The following is a 19,103-nucleotide window of genomic DNA, read 5'->3' on the forward strand; positions in this document are numbered from 1 at the left end:
GGAAAGCTGGCCTGACCGTCTGCCAGGGCCCGGAGCGGCGTCCCCGTCTCTCTGAGCTCCCGGGACCTGGCTGAGCGCACCTCAGTCCTGTCTTTGGAACCCCGAGGCGGAGGGAGGAGCTGCTACCCACAGCAGATGAGAGGGGGGCAAGCTGGACAAAGGGCTGGGAACCCCCCCCCCAAAGCCTTCAGCCTGGGGAAACTCAGAACCGGGTCGGAGCATCCAAGGCCACTGCTGACCAGAACCTGCCTCCTTGGAGCAGAGCTGAGCAAAGCGAAGCCAAAACGGGGAGAAGCAGGGGCAGGCGAGGCGGGCACGGGAGACCGGGAGACCACGGGGGCTCCTTTCTGCTTTGCTTGGTTCGCAGAGCCTTGTACCTCATGATCCCATCTCTATTCGTCAGTCCCCGAGGGCTGACAGGAGTGCACCACCCAGGCCAAGGGCAGGCAGAGTGGGCCTGCGGGCTGGGGCTCCGTCCCCCACCTTCCCCACCACACTGGGGGCCTCATCCAGGGCTCCTCTCCCAGCCTCAGCTCTACACAGGGGGCCACAGAGGGACGGGCTGCCGCAGCCCAGTGAAGTCACGGACAGCAGAGATGCTTGCACTAACCATAATAAACCCGGACCCTGCCGACACTTTCTTGGCGGCTTCGGGAGCTCCGTGACTTCCTTCTCCAGGGAAAGTCTACACTGAGGGCGGTGACCCCGGCCGGCCTCTGGCAGGCCCGCTAAGGAAGCCGGAATGCAGGGGACTGGCGGGTGATGTTTATTCACAAACCCGCCTGGGGCCCCAGTGCATTCATGAAGAATAAATGCCGGGCCAGGGTGAGAAATGTCTGACAGCTCCTGGCTCTGAGACTTCAGTCGTTTCCCATGAGCAAGAAGCAGGAGGACAAACCCAAAGCGGGAACAACAGAAACGATCAAGCCACAAAAGCAGAGCGCGAAGGCGACTGGGTGGACAGGTGGGGAGAGAGGGACTCTCTCTCAGACTGTCCTCCACAGCTCCAGGGCCTCAGGACTGTGCGCTTAAGAGTCTGGTACCAAGAAATAAAATTAAAATCCTTTTCCACTTTGGGGTCAGAGCCCCCCACCCCCACCCCACGGAGCCCAGGCTGGCCTCTCGGCTGACATCCCCCCGGCTCTCTCGGACCATCATGCCTAATGAGAAATGAAATCTCCAATGTGATTGTCTGAACTGGCTCTGAGGTTTCTGGAACTGACTTGCTAATCTAACACACTCCAAAGGCAACTATGCCTCTAGTTACACTAGCAAAACCCCACACGGGCCACAGAGCCAGTGGATACACAGCATCTCACAACTGAATGCTCCCGGTCAAAGACTTCTGGGATGCAGGGTTCTGGCGCATACTTGACGACGTGGAACATCTTCGTATCACATTAATGTGCCTAATGGGGCGGGGACGGGGAAGAATGAATCCAGGACTCCAAAATCCCAGGTCAAGTACCACCAACAATGATTCAAATGTCTGCCCTGAAAGAGCCCCATTGTGTCTTACAGATCCAGAGCGGAGATGGCTGAAAATGAGATCCAGGATCTCATCCCACAGTGGCTGGATCACACGACAAATGAGTGCACTCAAATGAGTGCACTTGACCAGAGGGAGAGGGTTCTGCCTCCACCAGGCCTGTCTCTCATGGGATTCTACCCTGCTGGGTTTGCCCACGGGTGTTAGACCTGCCAGCTCAGAACTACTTGAGCCAATTCCCTAAAACAAATCTGCTTGTCTCCATCCTCCCACCCCACCCCCTTTGGCTACTTTTCTAATACAGATTCTGCTGGGATTTTATGACAACCACACTGAGTCCACCTGCCAAGATAGAGGTTTATCTTAAGACTGCAATGTGGCACCTTATCTTCACTTCCATGATTGGGCCCCCCATGGTGAGGGGTCCCCACAGGTCCCTAACTGCATGACTACATGACCTCCACGATGCCCAAGCACCCAGCCCACCCTGTCCAGCATGACAAGTCCCGTCTGTGATTTCTGTTCCCAGGGTTGACTGTCCCTCAGCTGACACAACTGTTTGGATCTTCTGCTTCCAGTTCTGGGTCTGGGAGTAAAGAAGGGAGTGGAGAGGGGTGTCCACCTCACAAATGAGGTCGCAGGCACTGCCCAGAGCCGTCTCCCACACACAAAAAGCATCAGCAGCCATACTGGACTCCTACGTGGTCAAAAATACAACCTGAATGTAGCCCATTCTCAGGAGGAAATCCCACCCTAGCCTTCAGAGAAAGGAGACACGCTGCAGTCTGAATCCAGACTCTGCTTCCCATCTGTATTCTCTTCTGAATACAGAAGATGATCGTCCGCTTCTCTCCCATGAAAGGAGAAGATTAAACTGACAAATGGCTATGTTTTCTCAAGAACAAAAAACGGGCTGGGTGCCTGTGGCTCACTCATTCCTGTAATCCCAGCTCTGTGGGAGGCTGAGATAAGGAGGACTACAGTTCAAGGCAAGCACGGTGGAAAAGCTCACCGTCTCCCTTCTCAAGTAGGTGCGGGGGGAGGGGGGGTTACATACCTGTGATCCCAGCTAAAGCCAGGGAGCCTAGAGTAGGCGATCTCAGCCCCGACAGGCAGGCACCAAGGCAGGAAGGTAAGAAGACCCTATCTCAAAAATCACCAGCATAAAAAAAGGCCGGAGAGGTGGCTCGAGGGTAGAACGCCTGCCCAGCAAGCTTGAGGCCCCGAGCTGAACCTCAAGTACCACCAAAAACTACAAAGTTTGGAAAGTATTCGGTCCCGGCTGTGATTCTGTTACTTGATGTGCAGGAGGCTGCTCTGGGGCCAGTGGCTCAGCGGGCTGAAGGAGAGTGACGGCGGTCTCCCGCACCGACGCCCGCATCGAGCTCACAGGTGCACGCGGCATCCTCACTCCCTGGAACAATCTCCTTAGACCCAGGCGCAGCGGCTCTGCTGGGCCTCACTGGGAGAAGGACCCCTACTGTTGGCTGGGTGGTGACCTAACAGCTGCCTTCCCTCACCCCAGCCTGCTGGGTCCATCCCCCCCCCCCCGCCCCCCGGTTCCCCCGGCGCTCATCCTGCACGGTTTGTGCACGACATGAACCACCTCGTGCCCTCCCTGCTCTAGAAGGTGTCGAGGGCCCAAGCCACTGCTGCTTCCGGGCACCTGGGCCGGAAGTGCCCCGAAGGAAAACGGTGTGGATGAAGGATGAAGAAACGAGCAGCAGGCGGCCACAGCAGTGCTTACCCATGTCTGGGTGCGGGGGCAGGGGGGGGCTGAAGACCCCACGGGAGGTGGAAACGCACCCCTCCGCAGGACACCGCGGCCAGAGGCGAGCTGTCCACTTGGCTCTGCCTGTCTCACAAGCTCCAGGTTGGACCAGCCCTGGGTTATCCAATCACCGAGATAACCAGACATGACTGTGTTCGTCCTCTCCTCTTTCCCTCGCACGTCATCAGCCTCACCCCACGAGCCATTGCCAAATCCCTCCCCTGACAGTGGGTAGAGAACAGACCAACATCTGGCCGTGGGGATGCCGAGCCCCAAGAAGCCAGCATTGAACCGAGCCATTCCACCGGCCCAGGGACCGAGCCCCAACACTGCCTGCTGCTCTTGGGACTCCTTGCTTCACCACCCCGGCCTCTGCTGGGGGTCAGGCTCCAGCTCCTAGCAGGTTTGGTGAGTAACGAGATCCCAAGTGTTGCCTGTGCCAAATAACCTCCAAGTGTGACGGTGAGGCCATGCAGCGTGAGCGTGGCGATCTGTGCCCTGATCGTGCAAGGATGCCCAGTGCCACATCCCAAGGGCCCTCCTGCCTAGCTCTGAGCTTCAGAGGACACCGGAAATGTGGCAGCTCCTGCTTGGGCTCCCTCTCGGAAGTTGCCAGATGTTCTGAGATGGAAAGAGCCCCCCCACCCCCACCTCCAGCCTGGAGAAGGACGGGCCTTGTTGGGTTTATGGACCGGCACACAAATGTGCTAGAATTCCTTCCCACCACTCAGGTGTGTCCCACACTAAACCTTTCAAGGACTAAAGGGCAACCGGCGCCCTGGGAACTGCTGCTGCGTGGCTCAGTGGGCTCACACACAGAAGGCCCTGTTCCAGAACAGACTGAAATAACTGCCTCTGGGGTGTGCCCCGAGATGCACCCAGGGCCAAAGGCTCCGAGGAGAAGGGGGGTGCAGCCCTGGGGCAGAACTCAGCTCCACACTGATACCTTCCAGCCCCACACCAGTGGGAGTCTGGGTTTCTCCGGGGGAGGGGCTTTGGAAGTGCACAGCCGAGAACCGGCTCACCAAGCCACCGCCCTGACCACCCACAAAGTCACCTTGACAATTCAAAGCCAACTCTGAGTAGATCACATTATTTAGGCAAATACATTCCTGCTTTGAAAATGTTAATTCCTTAAACTGCCAGCAGGGGGCAGGCTCCCAAGAACACGGAGCACAGCAATAGTCTGGGGTAGAGCCCTAGACCCTCTGAAGACCAGAGCCAGAAGTGAACTGCATCTGCCCCCAAAGCTACCACCGTGCCTGGGGACGAGCTAATCCCATGGCCACTGGGCCATGGGATCTGGGGCTTTGGGTGCATCACCTGCCAGCGGAAAACCCAAAGCCCTCCTTGAGCCATGTGAACCACATACCAGAGTAGGAGAAGCAAAGAGCCAGAGAGGCCCAAATGCTCCCTGACTGACAGGGAAAAGGAGACAAGAGAGAGAGAAAAAAGAATGCAAGAGAAAAGCTGCAAGGAAAATAAAGACTTGAGCTTAGGGAAGGAGAAATCAAGAGGGAACAAAAACAAAAACCAACCTGGTAGTATGCTACTATAATGGCAGTAACTGGGGAGGCAGAGGTAGGGGACCAAGGTCTGAGACTAGACCAGACAAAAGCTCAAAGCCCGATCGGAAGAAACTAAAAGCAAGGAGGGCAGAACACATTCCCTGGCAAGCCTGAGGGGGACCCCCAGGACCCACACAAACAGCAACAAAAAGCAATCAGAACCCAGTGGAGGAAGGAAAAAAATACACAGAGATGGGGAAATACAGAGAGGCCAAGGGGCAGGGAGAGGACAGTGGGAAGAAGGGAAGAAATGGCCCCAGCCCGGCGCTGTGTCAAAGCAGCCCAAGGGCAGGTGTGTGCGCTCTCGGTCCCGCATGCCAATCACGGGCCTGGAACATGCCATGTGATTAACCAGACGCACACAGTGGTGGCAGGTGCGGAGCAGGGCAGGGACCGAGCGGCCCCTGGGGAAAAGCAAGCCGCACTCAGTAAATTAAGTTTCCAAGACCCTTATCAATGAACCATCGCCACCAGAGAAGCAGCCTGGCAGAGATGGCGCCGTAGTTGATTGGCAGGGAGCAGCTGGCACGATTGGGGCTTGGGGGGGGTGGCGCAGGGAGACAGGCAGTTCTGCAGAGGAGTGATTACCAGCAGGACTTCCAGCCTGAGGAAAAGAGTGACCTGTCTGTTCAGACTCAGGAAAATGCAGCCCAAGTTTTCTATGGGGGTCGGGAAGGCCTGCCCGCCCGGCCTTGCCCTTAAATAGATCCGCACAAGGCCTTCACCGGGAACAAAGGGAGGAAACCTGAGCCGCCCGCCCCGCCGGGCTGTAATTAGGTTAATGCTGGAAGGAGCCGCTGGTGGCCCACTTGGCAGGAGCACTGGAAAGGGAGCCGACCCTCCCCGGGTTCCCGCCGCCCCAGGCGCGGGACTCACCCTTCTTCCGGGCCTGGGCGATGACTTCGGCCGCGCTCTTGCTCATCACCTTGGTGACGTACAGGGGGCAGTTGGTCTGGTTGGCGATGGTGATGGAACGGTTCACGGCCTCCGCCTCCACCTGCAGACGCCAGGCGACAGTGATTGCTCAGCCAGGGCCCCCCCGCCCCCAGCATCACTCAACACTGGGCCGGGCAATGACGGGGTAACCGTTCCCCGAGCCACGTCACCCACCCCGGGGTGTGGAAACACAGATCCTCCAGCACCAGAGCCTCAAGGGCGAGGGCCCACCTGGCCATGCGGGGAATCACACGCCCCCTGACCTTAACACCTGCCGGTACGCGGGAGCCACCACGAGACCCCGGGAGAATCTGAACTCGGTGCCTCGAGTGATGTGACATCGTCTGATGTTCCCAGGCCCCGCCAGCCGCGCCCGCCCAAGTGTGGCTCAGAGCGCGAGGGGCGGGCAGCTGCCTCTGCGTACCCCAAGGGCCCTGTATGTGGCACTGGAGCACGGCTGGGCGCCGCGGCCTGGTACAGCCCTCAGCACCGCCCGCATCCACCATCTGCCTCTTTCCATCCCAGGTTCTCTCAAGAACAACCCCACGGGTGGGAGCAGCTTACTACGCGACAAGGGATCTCAAAAGGCCACTGGCAGCCAGGCCTAAGGCCTCACGCCTACAACCCCAGCCCAACAGGAGACACAGATACAAGGATCGGGGTTTGTTTGAGGCTCGCAAGGGCTTGAGTCCAATCCCCGATGGGCTAGGGTCCCTCCTCCCAAATCCCGGTGAGAGTCTGTGATGTGACGCTCCGGGTCCCACCCTCATGTGGGGCCAGTACATAACGGGTGCTCAGATGTGTGCTGGGCACGGTTGGGGCCGTGGCTCAAGTGGTAGAGTGCTCACCTAACAAGTTAGGAGGCCATGAGTTCAAGCCCAGAGACACCAGGAAGCAAAGAAAGTGTTTTCTGGGCAAACAAATGACTTCAGCTATTGCCGGTACTTGAAACCTAGGCTATTCTCACACAAAATGACTGAGCTTCTGCCTCCACCAGCGCAGCCACCCCCAGCTGCACGAGTTTGTCTGGAATGAGAACCGTGGCGGCCTGAGCTGCTCAGCTAAGAGAGAGAGAGACCAAGACGGCGTCACTCACACTGCAACGCCGCTGAGACGGAGGAGAGCCCCGGACAGCCACGGACGGGCGAGGCAAAGAGCTCAGGAAAACGCTCCCTAGACAGCCAGTGTTTTTCATTCCTGGGATAGCTGGAGAGCGGCCCTCCCTCCTCCCGCAGCCTCCTCCCTCCCTCTCCAGGGCCTTCCCGGCAGTAGGCTCAAAAAACTCCAGAGTACGTGTGAGGAGGACTGGCTAGAGTCCTCGGCCCCCCGCGCGGGGACCTGGGGACCCCAGACTGGATGTCCCAACGCAGACAGGAGGAACAAAGTGGAGCAAGAGCTATCAGTGGCTCCGGAGGGGCGGGGCCTGGGCTGGGCACTGCTCCTAACTACTTGTGGATCCATTGAGACCCAGGGGTCCGGACCCACCCATCCCTGAGGAAGAAGCCCAGACCCCAGCCCTGCCCCAGCCAATGAGAGGCCAGAGCTGGCCAGACATCAGCCTAACACATGAACTCGCTAAAGGAGGAGGCAGCTTAAACCCCAACACCCCAAGTCCTGTGCACAACAACGGACACCCCTGTGAGTGTGCACACACACCTCAGCTACCTCAATCACACCATTTTACACAAGACTGAACCAGCTGGAGTAACAGCGCCAGAGTATGGTGAACACGGCATGACAGTTTAAAATAATATCTGTTTTCCAAAGACAGGGCCCCCGAGAGAGCAGGCACCTCTCCTGGGATGCGGAGCAGCTCAGCCCCTCAGCCCCTCAGCCGAGCCGTTCTGGAAGGTCTGCTGGGAGGCAGGCTTCTCAGGGAAGCAGCCATTACTTATGCGCTGGTCCCCGCTCTTCCTGGATGGCAGGCTCTCATGTCTGCTTCCTGCCAGGAACCCACCCACTCCAGTCCTAACACCTACTTCCTGTCTGTCTCTTCCTCCCTAGCGCCTAGAAGAAACCCTTTCTTTCCAGTCCTGCTGCAGAGCACAGGCTCTTGCTCCTCATCCATCTATCCACCGGCTGTGTCCTTTCTCCAGGTCTCCATCCTCTCAGTCTCTTTGTTTTGTTGTGATGGTGCTGGGGCTTGAACTCAGGGCCTTACGCTGGTCCTCTATCTAACACCGAAGCCACGGCTCCACTTCTGGGTTTGGTTTGTTTGGGGGCTTGTTGTTTGTTTGTTTGTTTTTTTAATGGTGGTTAATTAGATATGAGTGGACTCCCAGGCTTCCCTGCCCAGTCTGGTTTCAAACCACAATCCTCAGATCTGAGTAGCTAGGATTCCAGGCGTGAGCTGCGGGCTCCCTGCCTCTGCGGTCTCCTTCGCCACTGGCTACAAAACAGGGGCCACCCCACCAGGCTGAGAGGAAAGGCAGAGGCCCCGGAGGGGGCTTCGGGGAAGCATCAGGGGGCCAAGGGGGGCTGGACGACACCGTAGGAAGCGGCTTCCTCTGTTCTGAGCGAGCGGCCGCTTCCCGTGTGCTGGTGGCTCCCCCGTGACTGGCTGGGCCCAGGCCACGCAGAGTGGACCCATGCTGTAGTCACTTTATCAGCCTCGGCAGGAGCCAGGGGAGAAGGCGGGGCTGGGGCCTGGGAGGACCAGCAATCCCCATGCCCTCCGTGTCCCGTGAGCTCAGGGCTCCCTGGGACACACCCCACCCCAAACCTCATGGAAAAGTCGGAGTGAAACCTCCCAGGAGAAGCAGCCAGGCCGGTGCGCAGCACTGAAGAGGTCATTCCCACGTCCACCTCCCCAGATCGGGGCCCTCAAGACCCTCAGTGCGCCCCTCAAGTCACTGCTAAGGAAGAGCTCCCCCTCCCCCCAACACACACACACACACACACACACACACACACACACACAGGCCAAGCACCGACAAATGGTTCCAGTCCTCTGGGCCTTGAGCATCTGCTCTCCCTCCCACACCTTCCCCTTGGCCGGGGAGAACGTCCCACATTCCCATGAGCCCCCCCCCCCCACCCCTTCACCCACGGCCACCAGACATCCCTTGGCCAGGACGTGCACGAGGCCCGACCTGGGGCCTCTCGGTAAGGAGGGAACTTCTGCAGAGTTCTAGAAGCTGCAAGTTCCAGGGCAGAGCACTGGGAATCTCTGCACCGCCCAGAGCCCCGCCCAGAGCTTTCCCTTCTGCGATTTTAAAGGATTCAGATGCCGAATCTGGCTGAGAAGATGACGCCAGGGCCTGCACGGCCTCGTGGTGGGAAACCTGCCGTTCCCCCCCGCACGTCTGTGCCCAGATGTGGCCCAGCTGCTTCCGCATCCCCTTCACATTAGGAGACTAAGCTGGGGGCTGCAGGTCACCCCAAGAAAAGGCTCAGGGAGTGAGGGACAGGAAGGAACCCGCAAGGCTAGAACGAGCCACTGAGGACTCAGATACGTGCACACACGCGTGCACACACGCACGTACGCACACACACATCGGCACCGGAGAAGCCGAGTTCCCGACGGGCACAAGGGGGTCCCGAGCTCGGCGGGGCGCCCGGGGGACCCCGAGTTGCCGTCCCAGTTCTGCTCTCACCTCCTCAGGCCGGCTCAGCACGTGTCCCTCGGGGCCCGTGATGCCCAGGTCCAGGATGCGCTGCTGCTCCTGAAACGCGGGAAGAGAGCAGGCCATCAGGGGGTGGGGTGGGGGGCCGGGCTCCCCAGCCAGGAAATAAACCTGGCACGACTGGCCGCCCAGCCACATTCCCAACAACCCCAGACGAAAACAAAAAGGGGTCCCAGCGCAGCCGGCCGTCCTGCCTGAGCCGATGCATCCATTGCCCCCTCCCCCACCCCCCACCCCAAGACCACCCAGCATCCCAAAGCGCGTGTCCTCTCCTGGGGGCTCGGGGTAAGACCCCGCGTGTGACAGGGGAGCCCCGGAGCCCCGCCGTGCCGGGCTGACAGGCCAGGCACAGGGGAGCGGCACTCGCGCCCAAGGGCGGGAGCTCCAGGCCTGCGCCATGCTCCCTCCCTCCCCCAGGAAGGCCCCCCCCCCACCTCTGCAATGATGTCGCCATTCTCCGCGTGGACCTGGGCGATGGCACCGATATCCCGGATCACGCTCAGGACCTCATAGATCTGAACGAGAGGAGGGCGGGATCAGAACCAACGATGCCGAGGAATCCCTCTCCGGGACGGCCACGTTTCCAGAGGCCCGGGGGACACCCAGGCGCACATCCCATTCCTGCGGCTCGCCCCCCCCCCCCCCAGGGCCCCGGTGCCCAGGTTACCCCTGCAGCCGCCTCCACAAGGCTGGCTTTCTCACACGCCCAAAGGCAAGGCTCTTAGCTGCTTCTGGCAGAGAAAGCCTCTCCCCCCCCCTCCCAGTCCCACCTCCCCCCCAGTCCCACCTCCCTGCCCCCCACCACACACTCTGCAATCCACGGCGGCAACGCAGTCTGGTGACAGAGCACCCAGCATCCCAAGCGGCTCTGTGGCCACAATATGCTCAGCTTTTCAGTTCCAAGGCTCAGAGCCAGAGCCCAGGCCGGGGGGTGGGGGTGGGGTGTGTGTCAGGGAACCCAGCCCCCCCTCCCCCTCCGGGAGAACTCCACCAATAACCAAGAACAAGGCCAGCAGTCACATCCACGGTGGTGAGGAGCCCGGACAGCAGCCGGTTCCAGGCCACCCCCAACAGCAGAGGCAGAGTCCACGGTCTCACCTGGGAATCCGTGAGCTGGAAGCGATCCTTGAAAGCCATGTAGACGAGGAAGGAGTTTACGCCTGGTGACAGAGGAAATGGAGGTGAAGATGTGACTCTTAATACAAAAACCAAACCCAAATAACCTGGGAAGGAGAAAGAGCACGATAATATGCGTGCCTGCGCATGTGTATCTGTGTGTGCGTGTGTGTGTGTGTCTGCGCACACGCGCGCGCGTAAAGAGAGGGATGAAGACAGAAAGGGAGACCCGGTTTGAATGATAAAACAAACATGGTAAAAATAGAAATAATCAGCGTATCGGGGGAAAGAATCCCGAGAACTCTTTTCAGTGCTCTTACAACTTTCCCCTACGTTTAAAACAAGACGAAAGTTAAAAGGTGCTGCAGTAGAAATACACCCATGTTCACAGCAGAATTAATGATCACAACCTAAGCAGCCCTCCGTGAATGAAGAAATAAGACTGTGGTCAGTGTGTAAGTGGAATTATTAGCCAGCCATGAAAAGGGAGGACGCTAGAATTCTACAGGGATGAGTCCTGAAGACGTTTTGTCAATGAAACAAGCCAATCACCAAAACCAAATTCCTGAGTGATCGATTCTACTCCAGTGAGGAGCTTGGTGCAGGGGATTTCAGACACAGAAAGTCAACTCAGGTTGTCCTGCGCTGAGGAAGGCAAAGAACTGCTCTCTAGTGGGGCAGAGTTTAAGACAAGGGTTTTAAAGGCAGACAGTGTTGATGGTGGCATGTACTGACTGTACTTAATGCCACTATATGACAAGTCTTATGCATATTTCACCACAGTTATACTTAAAAAAAAAAAAAGCTGCTCCAGAAACAAGTCTGCTGTGACTTTTTTTTTTTTTTTTGGTCAATCCAGGGGCTTGAACTCAGGGCCTGAGCACTGTCCCTGAGCTTCTTTTTGCTCAAGGCTAGCACTCTGCCACTTGAGCCACAGCGCCACTTCTGCCTTTTTCTGTTGATGTGGTGCTGAGGAATCGAACCCAGGGCTTCATGCATGCTAGGCAAGCACTCTACCTCTAAGCCACACTCCCAGTCCACTTTTGTGACTTTTAACAGCAAAGCGAACCAGAGGTTTCTGTCTGTGAAGCCCAGGAATTAATGTCTTTTCTTTGGCAAGCTGACTGCCCTCCATGCTGACTTCTTAAAAATGTGTTGTTGTTTTTCCTGAAGGTCCGTTAATTGGACAAGCAGCAGTCGCCATGCTCATCTCAGACTTCTTGCCTGCCCAGGCACCAGGCCAAACAGCCCTGCCCGGCATCTAGCTGAATTCTGCACAATCGTCTTGACAACCTGGCAGCCTCGGAGCTTAATTCAAGCCACCTGGGGGTGCCGGAGGCTGCCTGGACTGCCTGCCTCCGGACTGGCTCCTCAGCCTCGGCCTGGGCCCGGGCCCGGGCAGGCAGTGGTTGTCATGGCAACTCTCCCCCTGCTTTGCAGCGGATGCCTCTCCTGAGCCAGACTCAAACCCACAGGAGTCTGGGTATTCTCAAAACTGAGAAAAGGTCAAAGGCAGCCTAATTTCCTCTTGGTGAAGTCTTCATGCTGGAAAGAATCTCAGGAGACATCTTAGACCAACATCCTCACGCAATGGATTAAAAAAAAAAAAACCAAAACAGGGATCCACAGAATGCAAGTCAGTTGCCTCATGCGGGTCGCGCAGTTCCATGGGAGGCGGTGGGGAGAAGGGGCCCGAGCGTGGGGCTTCCTGGCCGGGAGGCTCTGTGCGGGGCCCACGGGTCATGCCCGGCACCCGTATCCACACCTGCGGAGCGAGCTGCCCCCTCACACAGAGCGGGACCTGAAACCCACAGGTGCTTCGCTGAAGGTCACTGAGGTCAGGGGCCCCCAGGGACTGAATCGATAGCCAAATTCCAGGAGGCTCAGGAAGCCGCACCCCTTTGGCTCCGCTTCCTGAACCCCAGAGGTTCCTAGGGGTGGGGGTCTGGAGGCCGCCCTCTGACAGCCCCGAGGAGGGGGTGACACGGGAGCCTCTGTCTCGGGTTCTCTCCTAGATGCTTCCAGATTTGGGGGAAGAGGTGGAGCAGCCTGCCCCGCCCCCAGCCTTGCAGAGGTGACCCTGGCCTGGGGGGTCCATGGACATCCTTCTGGGGGCTGCAGTGCAGGTGCCTCCAGCCAGTGACTGAAGGAGAGGCCACCCGGGGAGGGGGGGGGGGACGGGGGCAGGGGTGGGGGCGGGACGCTCTCCCCAGCCCAAAGCAACCCCTGCCCAAGACAGACAGGGCACGAGGCAGGCCCGGGACGCAAGAGGACCATTCAGAGCTGTGCCCATGAGGACTGAAAGGGTGGGGGGGCCTGCAGCGGTGGGGGCTGGGGCACCCACCATGGTCCTTCACCAGCGCCTCCATCTCTTCTTGGATGCCCTTGTGCCACTCGGTGATGTCCACGTGCAGAGAGTAATCGCAGCAGGACTTGCTGTCCGCCCACTCCCGCCACTGGTCGAAGGCGGCCAGCAGGCCGGTGCCAGGCTCCGGGACGACGTGGTCAACTGGGAAAGAAGAGACACCTGTTACCCGCAAGAACCCCCGCGGCCGCGGCCGGCCAACGCACCCCCGCCGAATAGGGGATTCAGCTTCTCAGACTGTCCCCAGGAATCACGGCTGTGATCTGTCAAGCCAGCGCCGAAGAATGCCCTTCAACCAGCGGGGGGCCCCCGGGGGGAGAGAGAGCAGAAACTTGGCCTTGGCCCATGCTAGGCGAGGCGATGCTGGGGTGAAAGCACGCATGAACTCCCAGATCCGATTGCTCAACCCGAGGTCCTGACAGCCTGGGGCACATTTCAGACAACGAGTCCCCGTGGACAAGGGCAGTGTCAAATGGCTAGCCAGAGGACCCCGGCCGGGCCCCTGGCGGGGCTGGCGCTGCACCAGGCCTTGCTAGGCCGGTCTCCAGAGTGCCACACAGTCCCGGTCCCTCCTGACCGCTCAGGTTTCTGCAGCCTAATCCCACCCGGTAATTGAAGGGGGCCTCTTTCATCTTAGGAGTTGAAAGCATTTCAAGACTGCTGTTGTGTTACTCCAGAAGAAGGCTGAGAGGCTGCACAGAGGGCCCTGCACTCAGGTTGCTGGGAGTTGGTTCCTTGGCTCCACAGCTTATCTGCAAGGTGCTCCTGGCTGGGTAAACTACTTAATCTCCTCTGCCTTCCATGTCTGTGCTGGTTTAGAATGCGGATAATGTTACCTCCTCCACGCTGTTTGCTGAGGCACACCATCTACCAACCCCGTATTGCTCCCAACCTAATCCTCTGGTGGCTGTCCCTCCTTACGGCTCACAGAAACATTCCCGTCCCCAGCAGCTCGGCGCTGGCCTCCCTCTCCCATGTGACCCTCAGCACCAGTGCCTCACTCTCTGTTCTGCAGCAACGGAGGCTGACAGGGCTACATCGATGTCATACCAGGGGGCCTTTTCATCTCTCTCTCTCTCTCTCTCTCTCTCTCTCTCTCTCTCTCTCTCTCTCTCTCGGGTGACGTGGGGAGCTCTTGTCCCACCACCATGACAGGGAAGGTACCAACCCCACTCTTACCCATCTTCAGCTCAGAGAGCACTGAAATACAAACGGAAATGACCCATCCAGGTCCGCCTTGTGCAGCAATACAAATGAAATGCAGGATTCTAGGCGCCTTTAAAGCAAGGAGCCATCCTTCCAAATTGAAGAACTCCGTTTCCTACGCCCGGGGTCTCAGGTAGGCAGGGGAGAAAACGCAGGCCGAGGCAACCCTAGTGAGCTCTGATTTCTGAAATAGATCAAATCTTGCTGATGTTGCTAAACTGTGACACAACTGACCTTGGCTTTTTGCAAAACAGAGATATCGCCAGCCCAGGATGGTGTTGTGGCACCTGTAATCCCAGCACTTGGGAGGCTGAGGTAGGAAGGCTGTGGGTTCAAGACAAACCTGGGCTACTATGTAGCAAGACGCTGTCTCAAAAAAAAAAAAAAAAAAAAAACAAAACTTTCTAATCCACCAGCTATACCAATTACTCTGACCTGATCCTTAAAAAGGTACAGGTTGACTAAGCCCCGCCCCCCATGCCCTGTAAGTATATACTGTCACTATGTCAATTGAAACCATGTGAGAAATGTAGTTAGGACATGTGGTCATCTAAATCAAAAGTTCTTTTGACAGACTTCACTCTTTCAGAAGTATTAGTTTTAAAAAGAAGTATCCGTCCCTGTAACTAAATGGAAAAATCTGAGCTCACATAACAATACTGGCAAAAACACAAAAAGATACTTACAATACAAAGAGATTCCAATAAACTAGAAATGGGAATCAAAAACAACCAGGAAGAAGGGAAATAATGGTGGGGTATGTTAGGTCCTCTCCCTGAGGGCTCCATGTAGATGCCCCCACCTCATTAAGTCTCCACACAGTTACCTGGGTAACCTGCAGACCTGGAGGCAGTTACCTCCCCTGTCCCTGCGGTCACATCCTAATCCACCTGGCCATACCCCTTGTCCCTGCCCTAGATATAAGGCGGGGCTGGGTGGGGGTCGCTCTCTCTCTCTCTGTCTCTCTCTCTCCCTCTCTCCCTCTCCCTCTCTCCGGCCATGGATCACCTTGGCCACAGGCCAGCAGTTCGGTAATAGATGTTCTCTCCTGCCTGAATACTGTGTGGCGTTCTCCTTTACCGGCTACCTACTTTAAAAACCTAACAGGGTATAAAAAGGAAGCCAAGAATACAGCCTGTGGCCAAATACCAGTGGCTCAAGTCCGTAATACTAGCTGAGGATGCAAGTTCAAAGCTGGCCAGGCAAGAAAGTCTAAACTCTTATCTCCAATTAACCACCAAAAAGCCAGATGTGGAGCTGTGGCTCAAGTGGTAGAGTGCCAGCCTAGAGAGAAAAAGCTAATAAGGCCTTGAGTTCAAGCTCCAGGACCAGCGCGCACACACACACACACACACACACACACACACACACACACACACACAGGGATGCATGTTTTATATGTGTGCCTGACATGTATGTTTATATGTTTCAAATGCGTGTGGATTTGTGTGTTGTGTACTGTGGCAGATAAATAAATAGAACCCAGCCTCGTCCCCTGGCCGGATGTCGAATGGCTAAACAGAGCCAACATAAACAAGGAAGCCGCTCTCTGTTCAGCAGAAGAGCAAGCAACTTCATTTGGAATTAAAGGAGCCTCTACTTGCCTGAAGTTCCTGCCACCTCTCAGCCCACGTGTGCCGTTAGTAAAATAACCTTGCCCCTCCCTGCTGGTGCACGGGCATTGGTTTTAAATATTTTGGTATTAGATCAAGTACTTTCAAATACCTGGAGTTTCCACACACATTACAGAGAGCGGAGGTGCCGGCCTTGGGCAGCTCGTCCATCCTTCCTCCACCCCAGTCAGGGTTAAATATAACTTCTTGCTCCGTCTCTGCATCCGGCACTGAGCGAACCCTTTTGTTTTGCCCTTACTACTGTTCTGTGTTTTGTGTTTGTGTTTGTTTTCAGTGCTAGGGCTCGAAGGCGGGGTGTGGCCCGTGCTTGACAAGTGCTCCCCCCCTCCTCCCTGAGACTGGCTCTCCTCCTCCTTCCCCTTCCCCTGGAGGGCCGAGAGGCCACACGGGATACCCGGTCCTCGAGGGCCCCAGTGGCATCACCCCGGGCCCTGGGGATGCAGGCCAGCTCGACTGGGGACACACCCGAGCCGTGTTCCCGGGAAGCCGGCGCGTGCTTTCCCACGGCTCCCCGGGGGAACCAGAGCGCCGAGGGAACGGGGCAGAGGCCACGCTCGCTTCCGGAGGCAGCGCAGGCCCCTGGCCGCTCCCCTCTGGCCGCCTCGTAAGCCCTCTGTCCCCGCAAGACGGAGCGCTCGGCCAGCAGCCATTGCTGCGGTGGCTGGAGGGGGGTATGGGTGTCGACGTGCCGGTGGGCCGTCCTGGGGCCTCCCCTTCTTCCCCTAGAACAGGTAGAGGCCATGCAGGGCTGCGGGAAGAGCGCACGGGAAGGCGCAGCAAACACCCGAAAGGTGCCGGCCACAGGCTGCATGGGCTGCGCCCCTCCGAAATGCCAGTGCGCAGCCAGTACATCGCGGGGCCCCGCGAGCAGGCCCTGGCAGCTGGGCGCGGCGGTGCAGCCCTGTGAGCCCAGCTACTGGAGAGGCAGAGGGAGGAGGACCTGGATCCGGGGCTTGCTCGGCTGAAAGCACGAGGACTCACCCACGGGAGAGGTGGCGCTAAAGACGCACAAGGACTGGAGTGCGGCCCAAGAGGTACGGGGCACCGCCCGCGCGCCGGAGGCCCTGGGTCCAGTCCCTGTCACGGGAAAGGAACTCCCGCGAGACAGCGGCGGCCAGCTGTGGGGGCTACACGCAACATCTGGAAGGACGTGTACATCTGCACCACCCGCCACTAGGGCTACCACAGGACGGTCATCCACAAGGCAAAGGTCCTCCACCCAAAATGGCCCCAGCTCCAAAGCAAGGTGCCACGCGCTAGACTTGATCGTGGCAACGAAATACCTGGTAGCAACACCTAACGGAGCGGAGCGTTTGCCTGAGTCCGTCTCGGTGAGGGGGGGGAGCAGCAGCAGAGAGCAGGAAGCAGAGGGAAAGCGAGGAAGGGAGGGGAGGGGAGGGCCACACGGGTTTATTCTTTATCCTCCTCTGTCTAGACCAGAAGCCGACGTTCAGGACAGGTGTAGTTCACCCTGGCTGGGAACACCCTCGCCAACACCCAGAGGTGGTCAGTAACCTCCTAGATGCTTCTCCATCCAATCAAGGCTCACCATCACCTGTCCCCAGTGGGAAGGTCCCCATGGGACCTGAGAAGACACGTCAAGACTCAGGCATGCTAAAAACATGGCATAAAATTGCCTGCAGCTTGCCCTTCTTATAAGGTTTTATGCGGTTTATAAGGTTTTACATAAAATGGACTTCGGGTTTAGGCTCGGGTCACAACCCAAGGCAGCACATTCTTCTGAAATTTGAAACACTGAAATCTGAAACTCCTGGTGGCCACCATTTTGGTCAAGGGACAGTCTGCCTGTATTACTTGCAGTGATGTTGTCAAAGGACACTGCATATTTTTAACAGTTTGATTGAGATATAATCCACATATTACGAAATACACCCACTGAAGGGTACAATTCAATGGTTTCTAGTATATTCACAGACTGGGACAACCATCACCACAGTCTAATTTTAGAGCAGCACCCAAAAAAGAAACCCTGTACCAGTTAGCCACCCCTCCCTGGTCCCTTCTCCCTGCCCTTCTCAGGGCTGAGAGCCCCAAACAGCCACTAATCCACGCGCTGTCTCTGTGGATTTTCTTCTCCCAGACATTTCACTTAAACAGAATCATATAATATATGGTCTTGTGTCTGGCTTCTGAGACTTAGCATAATGTCTTCCAGGCTCATCTTGCTGTAAAATGAGTCAGGCCTGTGTTCCTTTTTACGGCCTCAAGTGACTTGTGATCCTACTTTTTTTTTTTTCCTGTTTATTGGACATAGACACCAAAACATAAGCTACAATCCAAACATGGGACCATGTTGGAGCTTGCAAGTTTGTCAAATTTTAAAGACCTGACCTTTTATTTTCACTTTTAAAGATCATCATAGACTCTCATAAAGGTTTTGTTGTTGCTGTGATTGTGTTTTGTAGTACTGGTGGTTTGAATCCAGGGCCTTGAGCTTACTACTACATTGGTGCTCTATCGGTTGAGCCATGCCTTCAGCCTCGCTTTTTGCTGGGTACTGGTGGCTCACACCGGTAATCCTAGCTAGTCAGGCGGCTGAGATCTGAGGATTGCGGCTCCAAGTCAGCCCAGGCAATCAAGTCTGTGAGACTCTTATCTACAATGAACCACCAGAAAACCAGAAGTGGTGCCGTGGCTCAAAGGGGTTGAGCGCTAACTTTGAGCAAGCAAGCTCAGGAACAATACCCAGGTCCCAAGTTCAAGCCCCACAACCGACAACAACAACAACAAAAAGAATGTCTCTTAGGTTAGGTGCTGGTGGCTCACTCCTGTAATCCTAGCTACTCAGGAAGCTGAGATTTGAAGATCATGTTTCAAAGCCAGCCCAGGCAGGAAACTTTATATCGCCAATTAAGCACCAAAAAAGTGGGAAGCGGACCTATGGCTCAAATGGTAAAGCACCAACCAGCCTTGAGTAAAAAAGCTAAGGAACCATGGACTGGCCCTGAATTCAAGCCCTATTACAGGTACGTACACACACACACACACACACACACACACACACACACACACACACAGTAACCACTTCTCTTTACTGATGAAGATTCTGTGTTCGAGCAAAGAATCTGAGAGAGATGCAGAATCAGATTTCAATCCCAGTGAAATCCAGGCCTGAATGTCAACTCTCCACTGTTTCTTCCCCATCACATGCGGACTTCTGATCCCACGGCCTTAAGAGCCCTCCTCCCTTCCGTGTCACCTTCCGGGTGTGTTGTAGGTATCTATCTCATGGGGGTGGCTCACAGAGCATGCTCTCCTAAGCATGTGGGGTTTCTCTCTGACCCTAATAGCATATTTTCTTTAAGTTTTCATAATTCAGCTTCTAATTGGAGCTACCCTCTGGGGACTCCATCACTTTCTTAAGGATTTTC

General features: G+C 56.7%; 1 protein-coding gene across 2 annotated transcripts in view; it reads right to left on the bottom strand.

Moving 5' to 3' along the window:
* Dpysl2 (dihydropyrimidinase like 2) overlaps positions 1–19,103 on the bottom strand; it is a 72,029-nt gene that overhangs the window by 8,021 nt on the left and 44,905 nt on the right. For both annotated transcript variants that reach the window (XM_048330818.1, XM_048330819.1), the window contains exons 4-8: positions 12,851–13,015; positions 10,489–10,550; positions 9,825–9,905; positions 9,361–9,429; positions 5,705–5,825 (exon numbers count right to left, since the gene is read on the bottom strand). In XM_048330818.1, coding sequence (XP_048186775.1) covers positions 5,705–5,825; positions 9,361–9,429; positions 9,825–9,905; positions 10,489–10,550; positions 12,851–13,015 — 498 coding nt within the window. The remainder of the gene's footprint in view (positions 1–5,704; positions 5,826–9,360; positions 9,430–9,824; positions 9,906–10,488; positions 10,551–12,850; positions 13,016–19,103) is intronic.

This window comes from Perognathus longimembris, chromosome 21, assembly GCF_023159225.1.
Source record: "Perognathus longimembris pacificus isolate PPM17 chromosome 21, ASM2315922v1, whole genome shotgun sequence".
Lineage (NCBI taxonomy): Eukaryota > Metazoa > Chordata > Mammalia > Rodentia > Heteromyidae > Perognathus > Perognathus longimembris.